Below are 24,050 nucleotides of genomic sequence, written 5' to 3'. Positions count from 1 at the left end.
GAAGCCCCCTTGCAAAAACCCCATATAATTGCAGTTGGACATCTCTGTTCTGTAAAGTCGAGGACAATGACGGTTTCCTTCACCTGCATTTTGACTTTCAATGATTTGGACACAAAGGTACTTCAATCCTTTGAACATTTCCCAAACTATCATTCTTGATAAAATAACTGGTCATGCACCAAAATGGTTAACTTAATGTGTTCACTGATTCAGGCTGTCAACATCTTCTTGAAGCCCTTTGACATCTTCCTCTCTTCTCACAACCTCATCAAGTTTGGTACAATCAGAAAACTTGCAAAAATTACATTTGATGGAGAGGGTGAGCAATTTTAAGTTCTTGGGAGTCACTATCTTAGAGTATCTTTCCTAGGCCCAACACATTAATGGCATTGTGGAAAAAGCACCTCAGTGCCTCTAATTCCTCAGGATTTTGTAGATTTGGTATGATAACAGAAACTGGAAAATTTCTACAGAGGTATGGTGGAAAGTGTTCTTGACCAGCTCCATCACAGTCCGAAATGTGGACACCAATATCCCACAGTATAAAGCCCTCCAAAAGGGAGTGGACATCACAGGGAAAATCCTGCCATCAAGAACATCCATAGGTAATGCTGCCGTCGGAGGGCAGGAGCAATCATCAAGGACCCTCACCACCCACCACGTGCTCTGTTCTCGCTGCTGCCATCAGGAAAGAGGTGTCGGTGCCATAAGACTCGCACCACCAGGTTCAGGAACAGCTGCTACACCTCCACCATCAGACTCCTCGACAACAAACTCAATCAGGGACTCATTTAAGCACCCTTTTGCACTTTATTGATTTTTTAAAAATCTCTCTGTATTGCACAGTCATTTTGTTTACATTTCTTTATTTGTTTACATGTATTCTATCTTCTTGAATACAAGAAGAAGAATCTTAGTTGTATGTCATGTCATGTATGTACTCTGACAATAAATCTGAACTTTGAGCCATCAATTGGAAATAGTCTTGTCACCCTGGGATCTCTGTGATACTCCATTCATCATCGTCTGCCAAGCTGAGAATGATCCATTTGTTTGCACTCCTTCCTATCCAATGGCCACTTCTCAGTCCATACCAGGCTATCATCGCCAGTACAGCAGGCTTGAACGTGATTGACTAGCATCCTTCATCGCCTGGAAGACTGACACCATGTGACTGTTTTATTTCTCTGCATTTCTTGATTTTCCATTATAAATTGTCTTGATAGTTTTTTTTTATATTTTATTCAAAAATTTTAAAACCACATCTACAATGATGAATGAATAAATTGAAAAAAAAAACATATTTGCTGTATGTACACCACATATGTCTTTATTGTTGAGGATCCAACGTTTGTCCTTGCAGGAACTGACCTTTTTGCAGATCTGTAAAAGCTCTTGCCATCCGTCTTTATGTTTCATGCGAGTTTCCTCTGTTTATTTTGTCTTGTCTTTCTATAATTTCTTGGTCTTCCTATGCCAGGTTCTGAACTGCCCTTAAGCCCACCTCATATCTAACAACTTAAAGCTTTCTTTTTTTTAATTTAATGCCTTATTTAATTTCTCTTTATCACCCAAATTTCCTGGTTTTCTGTGTTTAAAGGGAATTTTTTTTTCTCTGTAAATTGTTTGCTAACTCTCCTAAGTGCTGACGTTTCTCTCTTCCGTCAATTTTCTGAGCATGTAAGACGATATTCTTGATTTTTCATAAGCATTACAGCCTATGTGCCAAAACATAATTTCTCCTTACAGTTGAATTAAAGGAAAAGTGCAATATTTCCAAGATTTTCTTGGTTCTGCTAAATAGTTTCTGGAAATGTGGCAATAATCTCTTTAACATTGTGCACAGCTTTAGCAATTTGATGTTGATACCTAAATGTACCATACTTGACAGCATATAAGACCCCCCTCCCCCATTTTAAGCGAGAAATTTTAGGAAAAATTAATTTTAGTGTGTTTACTTGGACAGAATATGCAACTTGGACATCAGTAAAACTCGTTTTATAATAATACTGTAGTAATTGACAAGAGAAAACATTTAGAACATTAAAACAAGTAATTATCATGGACAAAAATGCAATAAAACAGCAATGTTCTGTAACAAAGACTTTAATCGTCTTCACTGCCTGAACATTCATCAGGACCATCTCTGTCAAAGCCCAAAAAATCAGTATCACCTCTGCTCATATCATTGTCTTCAAATAATGCATCAAAGGCATTACTAATTCCACACTTCTTAAAAGCCTTAACAATAATTGTAGCTCTTACAGTTTCCTAAGAAGTCTTCACCCACTTACACACCTGTGTAATGGGGGGACGTTTTACTCTTCCTGCTCGTGTTAGTGCATGGTCCTTTTCTCCCATCCATTTGTTCCAGTGTTCCCTCATGCTATTTTTAACCGGCTTATTTATACACATATCTAAAAGCTGCAATTGGCTTGTAGAACCACCGGGAATAACAGCCATCTGGGTTTTCAGTTCACGTGCCTTTTTTTAACATCTTCAAATCTGTGTGCTCTTAAATTACTCCAGACCAGAAGTGCAGGATTTTTTAAGAGTCCATCGGGACGCCTTCACCATATCTTCTACAACCATAATTTGATTCCAGCTTTGTCCATCCAGCCTTTTGAATGAACGTGAACAAACACACTGTGTGGTATTTTTTCTTTGGGGTAAGTCTTTTAATATTAAATATTACAAACAGAGGCAGTTTTGTGCCATCAGCAGAACAGGCCAGAATTACTGCATAGTGTGTCTCTTCATAACCAGTGGCTTTAACTACAACGGTTTTAGCTCCTTTAACACTCACACTTTTGTTGGATGGTACATCAAATGTTACTAGAACTTCATCCATGTTACCTATTGGGCTCAGTTCAAAACACATTATTTTTCATGTATTTATTACAAACCTGAAATTCTAATATAATCTGCTGTGCAATCGATGTTTTCATATGCATTGATAAACTGTGCCGTTTCATGAACCGGTAACCCCAATCTTGGGTATTGAGTAATGAGGAAATGACTGAGGCTTTGAAATGACTATTTTGCATCAATCTTAATGGTGGAGGACACATCTACCATGCCATGGACAGTGGACAGATGTGATGGGAGGAGAGGACTGAGATACAAAAGCAATTACTGAAGAGATAGTTCTGAGCAAACACAAGCCTAAAGATAGACAAGTCCCCTGGTCCTGATGGACCTGAAAAAAAAATTATAGTTGAGCCTTTAGTGATAATTTATCAAAACTTTCTGGATTCTGGGCAGGTCCTAACAAATTGGAAGGTGGCAAATGTCACACCACTGTTCAAAAAGGGAGTTAACTATAGAACAGTTAGTTTAACATCTGTAGTTTGGAAAATTCTCAAAGCTATCATTAAAGAAAAAATAGCAAGGCTATAGGATCCACAAGGCAAGCACAGCAGGGATTCAGCAAAGGCGGGTCCTGTTTGACAAATTTATTGGAGTTCTTTGAGGATATAATGAGCGTAGTAGATAGAGGGGACCAAATGGAAGTTGTTGACTTCGATTTCCAGAAGGCATTTGATTATGTGCCGCATATAAAAAACTTTTACATAAGATAAGTCAAGTCAAGTTTATTATCATCTGATTGTACAAGTACAACCTGACAAACCAACGTTCTCCAGTCTTTGGTGCTAAACATACAGACAGACATAACACACTTACAGACAAATAAGACATATGCAGGACAAGTTTTTATCTGCACAAAACTAAATCTTGTTTTATACAAATGAGAGTCTCAGATGGTGAGTGTGAGCAGTTTCTTTGAAGACTTCTCACTGCCGTGGGAAGAAGCTGTTTTTCAGCCTGGTGATGCTGGCTCTGATCCTTCTGCATCTCTTCCCTGACAGGTGCAGCTGAAAGATCCTGTGTGCAGGGTGGAAGGGTTCCTCAATGATTTTGTTCACCCTCTTCATTCAATGATACCGGTAGAGCAGTTGATGGGGGGGGAAGGAGACTCCAGTGATCCTCTCTGCACTCTTATGGTCCTGAGGATTGACCTCCAATCCACTTCTCTGCAGCAACCATACCACACTGTGATATGAATGGCCATGACGCTCTCGATAGAGCTCCTGTAGAAGGTTCACATAATGGTGGCTGGTAGCCTTGCCCACTTCAGTCATCTCAGGAAGGCAGTCACTGTTGCACCTTCCTGACAAGTGAAGAAATGTTGAGTGTCCATGACAGGACATTAGTTAAGTGAACTCCAAGGAGAGTTTTCCACTCTCTCTCTCTACAACAGAGTTGGAGAGTTGATGCATAGACTTGGGGGTGATGTTTCAGCATGAATAGAGGATGGCTAACAAATGGAAAGCAGAGTGTTGGGATACATGGGTGATTTTTGAGTTGGCAATCAATGTTGAGCAGTGTGCCGCTTAGGTCGGTGCTTGACCCACAACAGTTTTCAATGTACGTAAACAATCTGGAAGAGGGGACAGAGTGTGAATATAAGTTTGCTGATTACACTAATTTGAGTGGAAAAACAAATTGTGCAGAGGAAACGGAGAACCTGCAGATAAGTTAAGTGAGTGGGCAAAGGTCTGGCAGATGGAGCACAATGTTGATAAATGTGAGGTTATCCAACTTGGAAGGAAAAATGAAAGATCAGATTATTATTTAAATGGCAAGCAATTGGAGCATGCTGCCTTGCAGAAGGACTTGGGAGTGGTTTTGCATGAATCGCAAAAGGTTGGTTTGCAGGTGGCAAATGGAATATTGGCTAGATGGATTGAATTTAGGAGCAGAGAGGTTATGTTGCAACTGTACAAGTTACGAGTGAGATCGCATCTGGAGTACTACATGCAGTTCTGGTTTCCTTACTTGAAGCAAGATATACTGGCTTTGTAGGCAATCCAGAGGAGGTACACCGGCTTCATTCCAGAGATGAGTGGGGTTAGCCTCTGAGGAGACATTGAATTGTCTGAGACTTTACTTGCTGGCATTCAGAAGAATGAGAGGGGATCTTACAGAAACATATGAAATTATGAAATGTATAGAGGAGATAGAGATGGATAAGTTGTTTCCACTGGTAGATGAGACTATAACTTGGGGACATAGCCTCAACTTTCAGAGTAGTGTAGTAGATTTAGCATGGAGATGAGGAGTAACTGCTTTTCTGAGATGGTGGTGAATCTACGGAATTCTCTGCCCGTTGAAGCAGTGGAGTCTACCTCAATAAATATATTTAAGACAAAGTTGGACAGATTTTTAGATAGTAGAGGAATTAAAGGATATGAGAAAAAAACAGGTAGGTGGAAATGGGCATATCAACAAATCAGCTGTGATCTCATTGAATGGCGGAGCAGGCTCGACAGGCCAGATGGTCAACTCCTGCTCCTGTTTCTTATGCTCCCTTAAAGTTTGCTCAGTTCGAAAATTATTAACTATTGCTGAACTATCTGTGTCGTAATCTGAATCTTATTCAGTGTGCACGCAATATTTTCAGTAAAAAAATTTTAATAGAAGATTGGAATCATTCATCTGAAGGAAAATATTAGTGAAAAAACAAATCAGCTTGTGAAATTGAAATGGATAGGTTTGTTTTCGATGTGATGATATTTTAAACGTTTATTAATAAGCCTTGTAATCTCACAGTTCGGTGGGCAGCAACCTCCTTTGAAGAAGACCGCAGAGCCCACCTCACTGACAAAAGACAAAGGAGGAAAAACCCAACACCCAACCCCAACCCACCAATTTTCCACTGCAACCGTGCCTGCTTAACCCGCATCGGACTTGTCAGTCACCAACGAGCCTGCAGCGGACGTGGACATACCCCTCCATAAATCTTCGTCCGCGAAGCCAAGCCAAAGAAGAATCATGTCAAAAAGGTTTTTAATGAATTTAAATTTATTTACAACACAATAGAAGCTGATTCTGGCCATTGAATCTCATGACTCCCAATTATACATGCCAAGCCTGTACGCTTTTGGAGGGGGGAAGGAAACTGGAGCACCCAATGAAAACCCATGCAGGTCACAAGGAAAACATTAAAAACTCCTTACAGACAGTGACAGATTTGATCCGAGATCGCTGGTACTGTTATAGTGCTGCCTAGCTGTGCTTAATTTCTTAAATAAGACCTTTCAATTGCTTTCATTTTACTTGCAATTTTAAATTGAGTTCATTTCAATTCAGACTGAGTTTAATCCTAATTGTTTGCATCAAAATCAGAAGACTAAAATTTAGCAGAGAATCTGTGATCCAATGCCAGTTTTGCACCTTGGTGATGCAACTGTGACATATTAGCATTTGGACACCTAACTTGCAGTGGTTAAATTTGTGAATAAACGAAGGTCAGCATTTTGTAATTTGTTAATGTTTATGCTTGTCTTGGTATTTTGTCACTGTTATATCCATGGGTTGCTGTTTCCATTGAAGAAAGGGATTTTGATAAAAGGTGATAGAAAACCATGGCGAAGGGGGTATGCTTTAGATTTTGGGCAGTACAATTTGCTCTTGCCATCACTCTGAGACAGGTTAATCTTGGTCTCATCTATTCACAAGACCCTTTTCCAAAATTCTGCAGGCTCTTTCAAATACTTCTTAGCAAACTGTCATCTGGCCATCCTTTCTGTGGCTAACGTGGTTTGCATCTTGCAGTGGATCCTCTGTATGTCTGCTTATGAAGTCTTCTGTGGACATTAGTCAATGACATATCCATACCTGCCTCCTGAAGAGTGTTTCTGATCTGTCAGACATGCGTTTGGGGATTTTTCTTCATTATGATGAGAATTCTTCTGTCAGCAGTGGAGGTCCTCCTTGGCCGACCAGTCCCTTTGTGATCACTGAGCTCACCAGTGCATTCTTTCTTCTTAATGATCTTCCAAGCAGTTGATTTTGGTCATCCCAAGGTTTTGGGTGAAATCTCTTACTGTTTTATTCTTGTTTTTCCGTCTCATAATGGCTTCTTTGACTTACATTGACATAACTTTGGTCCTCTATAAAAAATGGCAACTATGGACTCCAAAGGTGATCAAAAGCTTAGAAGCAAGCCTAGCTCTTTTATACCTGCACTAAAGAAGCACTTAAACATACTTGAGTTCTCACAAACACCTGTGAAGCCAAATGTCCCAAATATTATGGTGCCCTGAAATGGGGGAACTATGTATAAAAAGTGCTGTAATTGCTACATGATCAAACTAAAATGTATACAAATTACCTTGAATAAAATCTGGAAAGTGCACTTTAATTACATGTGAATTGTTTGATTACAAATTTAAAACTGTGGATCACAGGGGCAAATAAAGCAAAAAAAATGTCTTTGTCCCAAACATTTTTGAGGGCACTGTATTTTGGCAGCTATGTGTTCTTGACCCCAGTCTCTCAATTGACTCCTGTCCCCCACCCCCTACCCCCACATGATGTGGAGAATCCAAGACTCATATCCCACTTCCCCACTATTGTGATTTCTTAAGTCTTGAGTCTGACCTTCCCTTAGGTTAATCAGCAATCCATGAGACAGTACCCAATCCATAAAACATGAACCCATGACCCCAGACCCCCAAATGCCACTCATTCTCCTCCCCATAATCTCCCTCTCCCATCACTACCTGGGCCAATCAGTAATGTGTCTCTGCCCTATTTCTTTTCACTATCAGTGTGCTACTGACTTTCACAGTGAATGGTAGATCCCTGGAGACTATTATAGAATAGAGAGAGCAACGGGTACAAGTACATAGTTCTCTGAAAGTGGCAACACAGGTAGATAGGAAGGTGAAAAAAGAGTTAAAGGTGCTTCTTCTTCACACAAGAGGGTGGTGGATTTCTGAAACAAGTTGCCAGAAGAAGTGGGAGAGGTGGGACAATTCAACATTTAAAAGACAGGAACATAAATTGGACATTTTTAGAGAGATATTGGTCAAATGGAGACTCATGGGGCCAGTTGGGTAGACATCTTGGTTGACAGGATCAAGTTAGGCCAAATAGCCAGTTTTTTAATGCTGTAAAACTCTGATTCTTTGACTTTGATTCACCCATGCCTCAGTTACTCTGTTAATGTGCAGCACCTGATATGTGGAGGCTGGCGTCATTGGCACAACTGAAGTTCATGTGGGAGGATGAGCTGGCCACCAAAACAGGTAGTGGATGTCTTGTTAATATACCATAAGCTGCATCTACTCACATTCATTCTTTTTGAATCCAATGTCTGCATATTTCCTTATTTCATTGGATCCTTTCACCTTTGTGTGCTCCTAAAGGGCCCAGTATTCTCTTCCCTTTCTAAACCTTGTATGCTGAACCACTACAATATCTTTAAGCCTTTGCCACCACTCACAGGGTGCAAGGTCAGGACTAACTGGACCACATCAAGGAAAAAAGGGCACTTCACCTGCTTGAAAATTCTTCTACCAGCTTAAACATCTGCTTCCTCTGTCACCAGCATCCCACCAACTTCAGCAATACCCAGAGTCATGTTCTTCCACCCAGAACGAACAGAATTTCGCAAATTGGAATTCTGTTCTTTGATTATTAGCTCAAAATAATGGTTCACTCTGTGAAATAGCATTGATGGAATAATTTTATCGTGGAGGACCTGTACTTTTAAAAGATGGTGGTTTGCTAACTGCTCAAAGACAATTAACAATGGGCATAAAAGCCTAGAACCAATGAAACCCCACAGCTCAGAAACAGGCACTTCACTCCATCCAGTCTGTGCCAAACTGTTATTCTGCCAAGTTCCATTGGCCTACATCTGGATCATAGACCTCCATACTCCTTCCATCATGTACCTGTCCATATTATTCTTAAATGTCAAGATCAAGCCCACATTCAACAGGCAGCTTATTTCATACCTAACCTCAGTAAAACCTTACTTACATTTATTCCAATCTTTACCCTTCATAATTTTGTATTTTTTTTTAAATTCCCCTCATTCTCTGATGCTCCAGGCAATAAAGTCCTATCCTATTCAACCTTTTCCTCAAGTCTCAGAAACATCTTTGTAAACCTTCTCTGCAATCTTTCAATCTATTGATATCTTTCCTGTAGTTAGGTGACCAAAAATTCACTCAATACTCCTTGAGTGAGTGATGGCCTTTCCAAAATCAATGTGAAAACATGAATCATCTGTCTTTCTTTTCTTGGGATTTACTGTATGAAATTAAATGTGATTTGTCAGTCATTGATAGGATTTAAAAATTGTTGTTTCTTTAACTCTTTATAAAGCAGAAACGTGGCCATAGGTGTGAAGGAGATGACTAAAAAAGTGGATGGTGGATGAATGCAAATTCGCGCTTTTCATCATTATTATACGAGATTATACAAAATTAAAAGTAGCTGGAACCAGAGGTAAACACCTCAAAGAGAGAGAGGTGCTCTTTTCTGTGACAAAAGAAGATTTCATGACCTGTTTAGTGTTTGATCTGCTCCAGTTGTCTTCCATTTATCTAACATAGGTTCTGGTGGCCAACTTGGACTGGACTGAAACTTAGTACTGCCCGAGCTAAGTGGAGGTCAACAGTTGATCTAGCAGTTAAGAAAGGAGGAGGACCCACAGGAAACAACTTTGCTAATAGTGGAGACCAAGGAGCAATGTCCTCAAAAATGCAAGCATGTTTTTTGCATTAGAGAGATAAACAATGCTGCCATGAATGATTTATTACTTTACTCAATAAATAGTGTACAATGACAACTTTCCAACATCTCTCAGCCTTTTCCAGAAAACACATTGTTTATTAAAAAAAAACGTGTTAAGGCACATTCTTGAAACTTTGACAAAATTCTGTAAGTTTGGACAATGACAAAAGCCTTAAATGTAGATTGTTTATGTTAAAGCTGAACATTTAACAAGTATTTGATTAATAACTACACTGACTCCAAATTTTCAGTGGATCTTTTGAGGATATTAAAAACAAAATTTAAAACAATCTGTGTCACTATATTTCTTGACAAAATGCCATGTATAATTGATAAGAACTCTTGAGGCTAATTCACTACAATTATTTCAGTGAGATGAACGTGAGATGGTTCCAATTCAGAGTACACTGTTGGGACCATTGAGTAATGGTTAGCGTAACGATTTACAGCGCTGACGACTCACGATTGAATCCAATGCTGTCTTTAAGGAGTTTGTACGTTCTCCCTGTGACCTGTGTGGGTTTCCTCCAGGTGCTCCTGTTTCCTCCCACCCTCCAAAATGTACAGGGATGTAATTAGGTTGCACGGGTTTTATGGGCCAGAAGAACAATCAACCGTGCTGTATCATTAAAGTAAAATAAAACCTTGTTTTTCTCGGGGTTCAACTTATTCACAAAGATTTCTGCTGTCCCGCTGTTATGTGTAACTCTACAACTGAAAAGTTCAGACTGAGCTTGCAGCTTAATTTAAAGTGACTGGATTTTAAGATGTTTATTTTCACTCCAAGTGGAGATCATTGTAGCGTGGAAGGTTTGCAGTCAGGTCACACTGTAATTTTGTTCTTTTTCCTTAACTTCTCAACTCATAAACACACAAATAATTGCTTCTAAAACTGGAAGAACCTGATTCAACAAGTAGGGTGCCAAATACAGTCATAAACCTCTGAGCAGTTAAACCTGATTTGTGTTCCCAGAGATTGTTTCTTTTTCTGAAAATAAATCTGTTTGCCCACTCTCTGTTTGTGGGCACTCCTTGTCATCATAAGGGGTTTAACTCCTTCTGGGCTGCAGCCACATTTTGACATAATTTCTGTGAATTTTAAAGATGTTATTCAATTAATTGAATCCTGGTGTCGACACAAAACAAGAGAAGCTTGTTCGATTCCATAGTGGCAGTCTATTTCATGTCAATGCTCAGATCTTTGTAAATAGCTCTGTATTATTTACATCCAGTGACCACCAAGTTCCCCACTAAATGCCTTCATTAATTGTGCTTCCAGTCCAACAGGTACCAGATTAAAACCACTTCAGCATTTTAAATACAACCCTTTTTCATGCTCTGTATCTTTTGCCAATATGGGTGATTTGTCCCCTAGTCCCTGAACTATCTTTTGTTTGCAAGTGAAAACCCCAGCATGATCTGTGCACATCCTTCAAATCTTCTCACAATTTTGCTTTCCTTGGAGAAGAACAACCTTAATTTCTCCACTCTAACCTTGTAGCTCAAATTTCACCTGCCAGTTGAGATTTACATTCCAATCCATCTGTCCACCACCTTTGTACCTTTCTGTTATGTGGTCAGCAGGATTGGCTGTAATCTGCTTCTACTTAAGCAGTAGACCGGTTTGAGGATGACTTCCACTGTGTCTTTATGAATTTTTTTAACACTGTAGAAGGCCATTAAAGCCTGTGCTGTCCAATGTTTTTAAAATTTAGACATATAGCACGGTAACAGGCCATTTTGGTCCGAACCACCCAATTAATCTACATCCCCGGTGTGTTTCGAACAGTGGGAGGAAACCAGAGTCCCCAGGGGAAATCCACACCGACAAAGGGAGAATGTGCAAACTTCTTACAGACAGAGTGGGATTTGAACCACCATCCCGATTGCTGGCGCTGTAAAGGTGTTGCGCTAACCACTTTGCCAACTCTGCCACCCTGTCTGAGGAAAAGGCTGTCTGAGCAGATAGTTGGAGAGGTGATGATAATCTTCTGAGCTTCAAAAAAGGGTCCTGACCCCAAACATTGTCATTTTGTCCATGTATGCTGTCTGCTTTATTGAGTCCCTCCAGCTTCTCTTTGTTTGCCTTCTCAGTTGACACTCACTTCCTTGTGCTCCTGACTAATGAATTAAATCATTCCTGATGTGATTAACCAGGCATGTTCCAGTGACTGAAGGTAACCTCCCCACTTTTACCCACCATTCCTCACTTATGAGGTATATGATTCCATTGGCTTCATTAATCATCAAATTGCCACATCCTGTGACTTCCAAAGACATTTGCTCTCTGTCCTATTTTCTTCTCTGCTCTTTGGAGCAATGCCTTTCAGACTTCATTGTCTTTCCTCATTCTTTCTGCCAGATATATACATTTGTCTCTTTTTCCTTTTGTAATGTTCAAATTAAAACATACACAGAAGATTGTAGCTGCACCCAGAGCTCACAGAAGACACAGAAATGTTAAATGGTTCTGAGAAGTTGAGCTTTTGTCCAGAAGGAATTGTACTATATTGGAATGCAAGGAATGTTAAGACAGTAAAATGACATCAAGACTGTTGCATTTAGTTATAGCCGCATGAGTGCCTTCCTGTTTGTATTTTTTTTAAGTACTGATAATGTGAGATTTCCATTCAGGAGAGAGAGAGAGAGTCCACGATTGGATGGTGAACTTGTTGACAATTGCTTCCATAAATTCACCATGTGATCACAATACCCTTATTCAGGTTAAATATTTTGGAAATTGCAATGCTTACATCCCTTCTGAGGAAGTTCATTGTTGCAAATCAGGAAGGAATGACTGGTGTTGGAGAAGGAACAGCAAAGGATCATTAAATAAGAGTAGGTTAATGGGGTAGAAAGAAAAGCTGCAGATGCTGGAACCTTAAGCAAAGAATTGCAGGAGGGACTCAGCAGCTCAGACACATCATTTGGTAGAAATGGTCAATCAATGATTCGGGTCGGGACCCTTTGTTGAGACTGAAGAGGAAAGGGGGTGATATTACGCATCTAAAGGGGGAAAGAACCTGCAGGTGGGGCCAAGAGGTGATGGGATCTAGGACAGAGGATGGGAGAGAATTAAAAACAAAGTACTGCAGTAGGTTTAAAAAAAGAGTTGGAAACAGGAACTATGTGGGGGTAGGGGTTCCTAAATGTTAGTAAAAATCAATGTTCCTGCAGTGAGGATTGAGGCTGTCCAGAAAGAATATGACGGCTATAGTAAGCTCAACCTCAAACCCACACACAGACTTCAATTATTTGGTGAAGTGGTCATCAAATCTGCCTTTGGTCTCACCAAATACAGTGAATCAGGTTGGATGGTGTGCATGTAAATCTTTGCCTCACTTGGAAGGTCTGTTTGTGGCCCTGGATGGAGGTGAAGGAGTTGATGGAGGAACAGATTTGCACAGAGGTACAGTAGAATGCTTAAGGTGGTATAAGGGTGGGTGAGGAGAGAATCAAATTAATGTGTCTCAGAAAGACATACCCCAGTATAAACTGGATGAAGGTGGAGAAGGAAGGTGAGCCTGGTGGTGGGATCAAGCTGGAGTTGACAGAAGGGTCAGAGGATAATGTCGAATGCAGAGTCTGGTGGGGTGGAAAGTGAGGACCAGAGGGTTTGTTCTGCCCTGGTGAAGGAGGGAGAAAGGGCAGAAATGGAGGAGATATGGGTTCAGGTTTATCAGTGATGGTCAAGGGAAATCCACGTTTATTACAGAAAGAGGATATTTTGGATATCCTGAAGTGGAAGATCATGGGAATAGATGCTGTGGACGTGAAGGAATTGGGCTGGAGTTCTTACAAGAGGTGGGATGGGTTTGAGAGCAAGTAGGTTTGTAATAAATGTCCATGGGTAGTTTGTACCCTGACATGGAGATAGAGAGTTCTTATCTGTGATTTTCACTGGAGTTTACATCTCTCCCGATGCCAATTACGAGCAGGGACTCATGGAGCTGCATGATGTGGTTAGTAAACAAGAGACAGCCCAGCCCAACACACTACAAATCTTAGGGAATTTAAAGCCCTGCCTAACCTGCTGTATCAGAAGTCCCAGCACACTTGAGCACTGCTTCACCAAGATAAGGAAGGCCTACCATTCTTTATCAAAACTGCACTTTGGCAAGCCTGATCACTTGGCTGTCTCCTTCTGCCTCCATACAGATAGAGCCTACAAAGAGAGCCCTGGAGGTCAGGACAGCTTGAAAGTGGTCACAGGAGGCTGAAGAATGGTTAAAGGACTTCCTTGAGTCAGTGGATTGGGTGGTGTTCAAGGACTTTGCTGGGAATTTGAACGAGTACACAGAAACTGTCACAAATGTTATCAAAACAGCTGAGAATGAGGGTGACCCCACCAAATCGTTTAGGGTTTTCCCAAACCAGAGGCCTCAATGAACAATGAAATCTGGAACCTGCTGAGAGTCAGATGGCAAGCATTTAAGTCCAGAGTTCCAGATCACTACAGCAGGAACAGGTATGACCTGCAGAAAACCATTTCTCAGGCGAAGCGGGAATTCCGAATGAAAATGGAAGCAACAACGGACACCAGACAGCTGTGGTCAGCGCCTAATGTTACAAAACCAAATCCGGTTACAGCAAAGCTTCTCTCCCAGAGGAACTCAATGCCTTCTACACCCAATTTTACAACGCTAATAATGAAGAACCATCCCTCTGCACCCCTGTGTCCCCTAATGATCCCATTCTGTCTGTATTGAGGATGATGTTCCTGCTGCCTTCAGGTGAGTGAATCAAGGAAAGCATCAGGCCCAGATAGAGTACCTGGCTGAATATTGAAGATCTGTGCTGACAAATTTACCAAGATATTCATGGATATCTTCAAAATTTCATTCCAGAAGGGCATGGTACCCACCTGTTTCAAATAGGCATCAATCATATGGTGCCCAAGAAGAGTGCAGTAACCTGCCTTAATGGCTATCAAACAGTAGCACTTACACCAACAGTGATGAAGTGTTTTGAAAGGCTGGTGATGAAGCTGATCAGCTCCCATCTGAGCGGTGACATGGATCCATTCCAGTTCGCCTATCGTAGCAACAGGTCTGTGGCAGATATCATATCACTGGCTCTATACAAGCCCTGAAACACCTGGACAGCAAAGGTGCATACAGCAGAATGTTCTTTATCGACTACAGTTCGGCATTTAATCCAATTTGCTCAAAATTGATCAGCAAACTCCAAGGCCTGGGAGTTAACACCCCACTGTGTTATTGGATCATGGATTTCCTCAACTCTGGACCACAGGCAGTCTGGATCATTAACAGCATCTCCAAGACCATCACACTGAGCTTGGGAGGCCCCAGGGCTGTGGGCTTAGTCCTCTGCTGTTCACTCTGCTGACCCACGACTGTGCAACCAAACACAGCTTGAACCACATCATTAAGTTTACTGACAACACAACTGTGGTGGAACTGATCAGTAAGAATGGTGAGTCAACGAACAGAGATGAGGTACAGAGCCAACAACCTGTATCTGAACATTAAAAAAAAGATATGGTGGTCAACTTCAAGAAGGCCCGGGGGTACCACGCTCCCCTGACCATTGACGGCTCCATTGTTGAGGTCGTTAAAAGCATTAAGTTTCTTGGAGTGCACATGGAGAAGAATCTCACCTGGTCCCTTAACACAAGCTCTGTAGCCAAGAAATCCCAGCAGCTCCTCTAATTCCTGCGAAAGCTGAGGTAAGGTCATCTCCCACCCTCCATCCTCACTACATTCTACAGAGGATGCATCTGCATCACCGCCTGGTTTGGAAGCTGTACCTCCTCGGACCGCAAGACCCTGCAGAACATAGTGAAGTAAATGGAAAAGATCATTGGGGTCTCTCTCCCTACTATGATGGACATCTACAACACTCGATGAAGGCAAAAGGCAATAAACATTGTGAAGGACTCCACACATCCCTCATGTAAACTGTTCTCCCTTCTGCCATCTGGTCAGAGGTACCGTAGCATTCAGGCCCTTATGTCCAGATTGGCAACAGCTTTTTCGCCTAAGCCATCAAGCTCCTGAATTCCCAGAACATTTGGGGATCGGGTACTGTGGACTGTTACTGTATAAGTCTTTACATTTTAATGTGTTTAACTTTTCTCCTAACATATTTATGTAAATATTCTCCGTAGTCCTGGAGAAACAATATCTAGTCTTTAACGTGTGAACTTGGTATGAACGATAAATAAAGATGACTTCTCAATCAGTGAAGATTGATTAGAACTTCTCCTCCACATTACCGGAGCACCACAGGGCTGTGTTCTTAGCCCCCTTGCTTTACTCACTTTACACCTACGATTATGTAGCTCGGTACAACAACAATAACACCATCTCCAAATTTGCTGACGATACCACGGTAGTGGGTTGTATAAAATAAGGGGATGAGTCAGCCTACAGGATGGAGATTGAAAACTTGGCTTAATAGTGCATCAACAACAGCATTGCACTCAGTATCAAAACTAAGGAGCTGATTGTTGACTTCAGAAAGGGAAGGTCAGAGGTGTACAATCCAGTGATCATTGAGAGATCAGAGATAGAGATGGTGAGCAAATTTAGGTTCTTGGGAGCCACTATATTGGAGGATCTTTCCTGGACCCAACACACTAATGGCATTGTGAAGAAAGCACGTCAGCGCCTCTACTTCCTCAAGAGTTTGCAGAGGTTTGGTATGACACCTGAAACCCTGGCAAATTTCTACAGAGGTGTGGTGGAAAGTATGCTGACCAGCTGCATCACGGTCTGGTATGGGGACATCAATACCCCTAAGCGTAAAGCCCTCTAAAGGTAGTGGACACAGCCCAGAACATCACAGGCAAAATTCTCCCTACTATTGAGTATATTTACAAGGAACACTGTCATCAAAGCAGCACCAATCATCAAAGACCCTCGCCACCCAGCACACACTCTGTTCCCGCTGCTGCCATCAGGAAAGAGGTATGGGTGCCACAAGACTCACACCACCAGGTTCAGGAACAGCTGCTACCCCTCCAACATCAGACTCCTCAACCAAAACTCAATCAGAGACTCATTCAAGGGTCTTAATTGTGCACTTTATTGATTTTCTTTTTTCTCTCTGTATTGCAGTCAATTTGTTTATATTCATTACCTGCTTACAGTTCTTTTATTTGTTTACATGTTTACACTGTGTACAATTGACCTTTTGCACTATCAATTAGTGGTAATTCTGCTGCAGGAGTCTCAGGGTGTTATGTGATGTGAAGTAGGTACTGTGACAATAAATCTGAAATCTGACATGGAGACCAGATAGTTTGAGGAAGAAGGGAGAACTGTCTGAAACAGCCCAGGTAAATTTAAGGGCAGAGTGTGAATTAATGCAATGGAGTTAATGGGTAATTTGTACATGTTTGACCTTTATTGAATATGAAGCAGTGAGATCTAAGGAAGAGATTTACAGTGATCAAATAATTTGTTGAGGGAAAGAGGGTAAGGGTAAAAGAATTCCTGGGATGGAGGATTAAAACATTGGAATTTTCAGGACATAGGGTCCACAATCTGAACAGTGGACTCAGTTTCTCTTCCTAAGTATGTGGCCACACCTGCTAAGTGTTCCCAGCATTTTCTATTCTCCACTCCCCCCCCCTCCCCCCCCCCCCCCCCCCCACTTCTCTTGGCTCCACTGAAATGACGCAGAACTGCTGGAGATACTCAACCGTTCTCACAGCATCTACAGGAGGTAAAGATATATGACTGATATTTCTGGCCTGAGCCATTGCTCAAGATGTGGTGTTGTTACGGGAAAGGAACCTTGAGGAAGAGCTCAGGCCTGAAACATTAGTCATATATCTTTACCTCCTGTGGACATTGCAAGACTGGCTGAGTGCCTCCAGCATTTATCTGTTTTGACTACAATAACAGGATCTGCAGTCTTTCATGTTTCACCCTTCTGAAATGACAGCCGGGTTGCTCAATCTGTCATTTCCTTTTTCAAGTCTCCGCGTTGAAGGTCTAAAACCTAAGATGTACTCCAATGAATATTCAGAGATACAAATGACAATGAAGTCTGAATCAGCTGAAACCATTCTCCCCAAGTCTGCAAATCTTCAAATCTTATTGGTTTGAACCCAACACCCAACCCCAACCAACCAATTTTCCCCTGCAACCGCTGCAATCGTGTCTGCCTGTCCCGCATCGGACTTGTCAGCCACAAACGAGCCTGCAGCTGACGTGGACTTTTTACCCCCTCCATAAATCTTCGTCCGCGAAGCCAAGCCAAAGAAAGAAGAAGATTGGTTTGAACTATGTTACAGTACAGATGAATGCTGTCATCTCCTGGTCTCTTGGGCTCATATCAATTCCATGGGGAGGGAGGGTCACACACATTCCCAACATGTTGACTGCATTGACTCCCAGCTGCGCTCATCCTTTCACTGGGAAGGAAGAGCTACAGAGTGAGGCATAATGTTTCGAGGAATTTAATGACACTGATTTCAATTGCTTGCTTGTTTTTTTTTTACATTTTTTATTTTTCACACTATGAACCATATTGACCAAAATACATATAAACATTTCCCTCTTGAATATACACAGTGTCACTTTCTCCCCTTTTTCCCCCCTCCCTTCCCTCCCTCCTTCCCACCCACTCAACGTTCAACATATACAATACATTAAACCCATTAAACAATGTCATCACACAATGAAAATAAACAAGAAAATTGTGTCATTCACCTTTACACACGGGTTACACAGGCTATACACCACGCCCCAAAAGTTAAATAAATGGGACCCAACAGTATCAGACAGATGTTTTCACTGTAAGAAGGAAACGAGAACAACAGTACATGCAATTTGGGCATGTGAGAAATTGGAAAAGTTTTGGGAAGATCTAAATCAGATATTAAATAAAATCACAAAAAGCAACATACCAAAAAATCCAGAGATTTTTCTTCTAAGTAATACAAGAAGTAAAGAACTTGGCCTCGATTTGGATGGAGCACAAAAAAGATTTATTATGATAGCCTTAGCTGAAGCAAAGAAATGTATTATGTCAACCTGGAAATCAGAAGATAGCCTGAGAATACAGCAATGGTACATAGAAATGAATAAATGTATTCCATTGGAAAAAATAACATATAATTTAAGAAATAACATCACAGTATTTGAACAAATTTGGGAACCGCACATGGAACACAACAGAGAGGACCTACCGCGGACCTTCACCCCCTAAAATAACAGAATGAGAAGAAGGCGACTTGTTTGCTTGTTGATGATGTGAGATGTTCTTCAAAAATATTCATTGTAAACATTTTGAATGCCTGTCAATGTCAAATGCCTACAATGCAGATGGCAGCAGAATTAGTGAGATTATGGACAGTGATGCAGAATCCAAATCAACTAGGAAAATAGGCCCAGAATTGGATGATGGAATTTAACTTGGACAAGTGTGAAATGATGCATTATATATGTGAGATGCATAAGTAACTTGGATGAAGTTGCTGGTGGGTTAGTAAGTTTGCAGGTGATACAAAGAGTTGTGGAGTTGAGCGCCGTGTAGGAGGCTATCAAAGACCACTTACAGATATGAGCAGGGAGATGGCAGGTGGAGTTTAATCTGGACAAGAATGATATGTGGTGTTTTGGGAGGTCGAATATAAGGGAAATGTATGCAGGAGTAAAAAGCACAAAATTCTGCAGACATTGTGGTTGAAGCAGGTCAAACGGTGTTCTTTTTATAGCATGACCAGTGTTGTGGGCTTGAGCCCGTTATCAAGGTATGACATGTCGGCAGGGCTCTCCAAAATTGTTGATGAGCAGATGGATCTGGGAGATCCTTTAAGGTGGCCACAGAAGGTAAAGAAGGCTTTATTGGGCCTTCATTGTGTGGCTTCATTGGGCAGGACATTGAGTGAAAAAGTAAGGAAGTCATGTTGCAGCAGTGTAAAACTTTGCTTAGGCTGCACTGAGAACACTGTGTACAATTCTGATCGCTCCATTGCAGAAAAGGTGTGGAAACAGGACAGAAGAGATTTATCAGGGAGTTGTCCAGATTAGAGGATAGAGCTATAAGGAGATGTTGGACAAAGTTTGGTTGTTTTTTCTTGAGGGTCAGAAGTTGAAGGGTAACCTGATAGAAGTTTATAAAATCATGAAAAGCTTTGATAGGGTAGACAGTCAGAATCTTTCTCCCTGATAAAAATGTCACCTTCAAGAGGATCTGAATCTAAGGGGGTGGAGTAGGACGTAAGTTTAGATGAGATGTTAGTAATGTTTTTTTACACAAAGAGTGGTGGATGTCTAGAACAGACTGAAAGGAAGCAAATACGGTAATCGTGTATAAGGAGCGATTAGTGGGAAGGGATGAGTGGATGAGGGAGTCACAGAGGGAGCGACCCCTTTGGAAGGCAGAAAGGGGAGGAGAGGGGAAGGTGTGTCTGGTGATGGGATCATGTTATACTGTAGGTGACAGAAGTGACAGAGGATAATGTGTTAGATGCAGATGCTGGTAGAGTGGTAGATGAGGACAAGGGGAATCCTCTGTTTGTTGCTTCTCAGGGCAGAGGGGGCCAGGGCAGTTGTGCAGAAAATAGAGAAGATGCGAGCAAGGGCTGAGCTAATGTTGGTAGAGGGGTAGCCATGTTTTTATAAGAGGACATCTCAGATAATCTAGACTGGAAGACCTCATCTTAGGAGCAGATACAATGGAGTTGGAGGAATTGAGAAAAAAAGAATCAAATCCTTACACGGGGACTGGGTGTTGTAATGGATTATAATTATTTGGGATTTTGGTAAGATGAGTGGGTTACATACATGCACACATTTTAAAACAGATCTTACTTGAAAAACTGAAGAATTCATATTCAATAACATTGCAGGATATCTGGAGAATGTGATGTGCATTTCACAAGTAGGTGCTAATTGAACTGATGTCATAAAATAAATGGACTGGAGACACTCTAGCTGTTGCAAGCTCTTTTCAAGGGTTTTGACAAAGTGCGCAGAAAGGTTGCACCTGGGTTTTGTTTATCTAAGACAACATCTTGATTAAGGAGAAGAACTCCTGTTGTTTGCTGAAGAAGGTGGGGGTTTTGCAAGTGAGAGAGTCACATGGGCTTTCTGGCAGTGGCAATTGGGGAGAGTGAGAGAGAGAAGAGAAAGGAGAAGCCCTCTCATCTAATGTGTGTGACACTGAAAAGAGACTGAACAGTCACGGCTAAAACAAGCCAGGAAGAGCTGGTTGGAAACAGAAAGTTCCAGAGCGGTGGATGGCTGGAAGTACTATCTGTCTGATGTTTCTCTTGGAATAAGAGGAATGGAATCTGTGGTAGCTTGAAGAAAGAAGTTATCATCTGGAAAACCCTGATAGGGCAAGTTTCATCAGCGAGACATTGAGGTGACTAATGGTGGTACCTCAGTTGTGGAAATCCTGGAACAACAAATCTCTCTCTGCAAACCCGACAAGAACCTTCCTGAGCGGTAAATATTTACCTTTCGAGCAGCAAAGCCTGGTGAACTTTATACATGTTAAATTTTGTGCACAGTATAAGAATTGCCTGCATCCAGAGAACTTGGAAGAAGGAGAAGTGAGATTGAACTGTGAACCAAATAACTTTTCTTAAATTTACACACACATTACATACACGTGCACTTGGAATTAGAAGGAGGATAATTTGAGTTAGTTAAGTATAGAGATAAGTTAAAATTTGATTCTGTTTTCATGTTTAAAGTTGATTAAAAATAACTTTTGTTTTAAAAACTACTTGTCTTGGTGAATGTCTATTGCTGCTGGGTTTTGGGGTCCTTTGGGCTCGTAACAGTGTGAAAAAGGTAGTTGTGGGAGTTGGTAGGTTTGTAAAAAATGTCTGTAGAAAGTTTTTCTCCCGAGATAGAGAGAGAGATCAAGAAGGGGAGAGTGTTGCTGGAGATGGGCTAAGTGAATTTGAGGTTGGGGTAAAAGTTAGTGTCAAAGTGACAGCAGCATCAATATAGGGTGGAAGAGTTGACAAGCCTTGCCTCTGTAGCTTGCAGCATTGATTGCTCCACAAAGCCATCAAAAAAAATCAGACATAGCTTATAGATAGTGGGATGAGTCAAAGGAGAAGTTATTGAGGGTGAGAACAAGATCTGCCAAGCGGAGGAGATTGGTGATAGAGGGGGACTGGTTCAGTCTGTTGTTAAGAAATAAATTAAGGGCTTTGAGAACTTAGATGGAAGTGTAGAGAGATCAGATGTCCATAGTGAAAATGAAGCAATCAAGTTCAGGGAATTGGAAATTAAAGAGATGGAGGGCATGTAAGGTATCACAGATGTTGGTCAGGAGGTACTGAACTGCGGAAAAAAAATGGAGTTATTTATACTAGTTCAGTGGAGCAGAAGCAAGAAGAAAAAGTGGGTCTATCTGGATAATTAGGTTTATGTATCTTGGTTAGGAGATAGAACGGGGCAGTGTATGAATGGGAAACAATGAGGTTAGAGGCCATAAGAGGGAGATGGCCCAAAGCAATGACATTAGAGATGATACATGAGACAGTGGGTTGATGTTTTATCATAGGGTCTTGTTGAAGGGGTAAGTAAAAAGCGGTGATTGAGAGCTGTCATCTGGCCTCAGCAAAGTGGAGATCAGTGCATCAGACCACATCAGCACTACCCTTGTCTGCAGGTTTGGTTGTAAGGTTGGGATGTGTGCGGAGAGAGTGGAGGGGAGAGTGTTCAGAGAGGGTAAGATTAGAATAAGAGAGGGAAGTGGTGAAGGTGAGAAGCTTGATGTCTCGGTGGCAATTGGAAAAATAAAGATCCAGAGTGAGCAACTGGCTAGGATTGGTGTCTCAAGAGGAGGAAGAAGGCTTCAGGCAGGAGAAGGGGTCTTCATGGGGTGTGGAGAATAATGGTGGAAGTGGTCATCGAGAAAGAGACAATGGAAGACAGGTTCAGGATCATGGCGTGCACAGAATTCATTGAGGTGTGGGTGAAGGGGGACGAAGGTGGACCTCTGCTGAGGATAGAGATTCCATCTCTGAGAGGGGAAGGTCAGAAGGGATGGTAAAGACCAAGCAGGGATCAGAGTGTGAGTCAGTGTGGTGGAGGGTGTTAGGGGAAGGGGAGAGGAAGAAGAATCAGTGAGAGGAAGTCTAAGGGGAGAGGTGGAGGATCGAAGAGGGTCAGTGGATGGAGGTGGAGGGTTGGGGAGGTCTGGGAGTCAGTGGAGAGTCAGGGACATTGGAGGGTTAGTGAGATGGGGATAAAGGGAAATCTCAAAGGAGGAGATGGGTATTGAGGAAGAGGTGTGACAGAATAGGGAAGGATAAGGAACGGAGCAGGGATGGGGGGGAGTGCGAGATTTTTTGGAAGAATTGAGAGAAGGAATAGAATCCTTACAGGGGAATGGGTGTAAAGAAGTGTAGTTGAAGTTGTTGTGGGAGTTTTAATTTAAATAGGTCATCATGTTTAGTGTGGACTTAAGGGCTGTTTTGTGCTGTCCTGTACTTTGATAAATTAACCAGGCTAAAAGATACAGAGTGATTGGCAGGCCCCTAGGGAGTGTTGTTGAGCAGAGAGGCCTCAGGATATCTGGATAGCTGAGGCATTGAGTGCAGGAGTTGTCACATCACTGTACAATTGTGCAAAACATTGGTTTGGCCACACTTGGAATATTGTGAGTTCTGGTCTCCAAGATGTAGGAAGGGTATGATTGAGCTCAAGAGGATGCAGGGAAAGTTCTAAAGAATGTTGTATAGATTGCAGGGCTCAAATTATAAGGAGCTGGAAACTTTTTGCTGGAGCAGAGTAGTCTGAGAGATGGTTTTACAAAGGTTTTTAAAACTGAGCGGCTGAATCAGAAGAGATGGTCAGATACATTTTCCCAGGATAGGGGAATCTAAAACTAGAGATTTGAAGTTCTAGGGGAAACTATAATGGATATTTGGGAGGTATGTTTTTTCACAGAAAGTTATGGATATTTCAAGCAATTTGGTGGTAGAGCTGGGTAAAATTACATTGTTTAATAGACATTTGGACAGGTGTGTGGATACGAAAGATTAGAATAGAGGGATTTGGCCCAAACACATGCAAATGGGACCACCTTAGGTGGATATTTTGATCAGGGAGGACAAGTTGGGTCAGGAGGCCAGTCTCCATGCTGCATTCCCATTGAACAATGTTGTTGATATCTTTGAACAGCCAGTGAGCCTGAAAGCATCGTTTAATGGACCCTTACAGACAGAAAGGTCCAGTGCTGGATCAGACCTCACCAACCAACGGGAAGGTGACTTTACAGTAGAGGATTCGCCTTCAGGGCCAACACTGCCTATTTTAAGGACAGTCAGATTTTTGGTGGAAGATCCGAATCACACCCAACAGAATAAATGACTTGAATATCAGGAGGGTTCCTGTTGTCATGTCTGTATGCTAAAATTTGAGAATAGAATCAGGCGCAATTTATTCTGATAATTCCTTCTCCATGTGTGCTTGAATGCAATTGTACAATCAGGCAAGGGAGATATGTAT

The 24,050-nt window shown here is 41.5% G+C and overlaps 1 protein-coding gene across 11 annotated transcripts in view; it reads left to right on the top strand.

Annotated features, from left to right (window-relative positions):
* The window catches only part of mcph1 (microcephalin 1), a 334,689-nt gene that overhangs the window by 252,728 nt on the left and 57,911 nt on the right, over positions 1–24,050 (top strand). Inside the window, exons 14-15 of one of the 11 annotated variants that reach the window (XM_069885230.1) lie at positions 5,614–5,846; positions 13,753–15,798. The exons of 8 other annotated variants lie outside the window; for them this stretch is intronic. In XM_069885230.1, the coding sequence (XP_069741331.1) occupies positions 5,614–5,739 (126 nt within the window). In that variant the 3' untranslated portion in view covers positions 5,740–5,846; positions 13,753–15,798. Of the gene's footprint in view, positions 1–5,613; positions 5,847–13,752; positions 15,799–24,050 lie in introns of those variants that run through there. 2 more of the 11 variants (XM_069885229.1, XM_069885234.1) reach the window with 2 other exon arrangements.

The sequence above is a fragment of the Narcine bancroftii genome, chromosome 6 (assembly GCF_036971445.1).
Source record: "Narcine bancroftii isolate sNarBan1 chromosome 6, sNarBan1.hap1, whole genome shotgun sequence".
In the NCBI taxonomy this organism is placed as follows: Eukaryota; Metazoa; Chordata; class Chondrichthyes; order Torpediniformes; family Narcinidae; genus Narcine; species Narcine bancroftii.
This window is presented reverse-complemented; position numbering and strand designations above follow the sequence as displayed.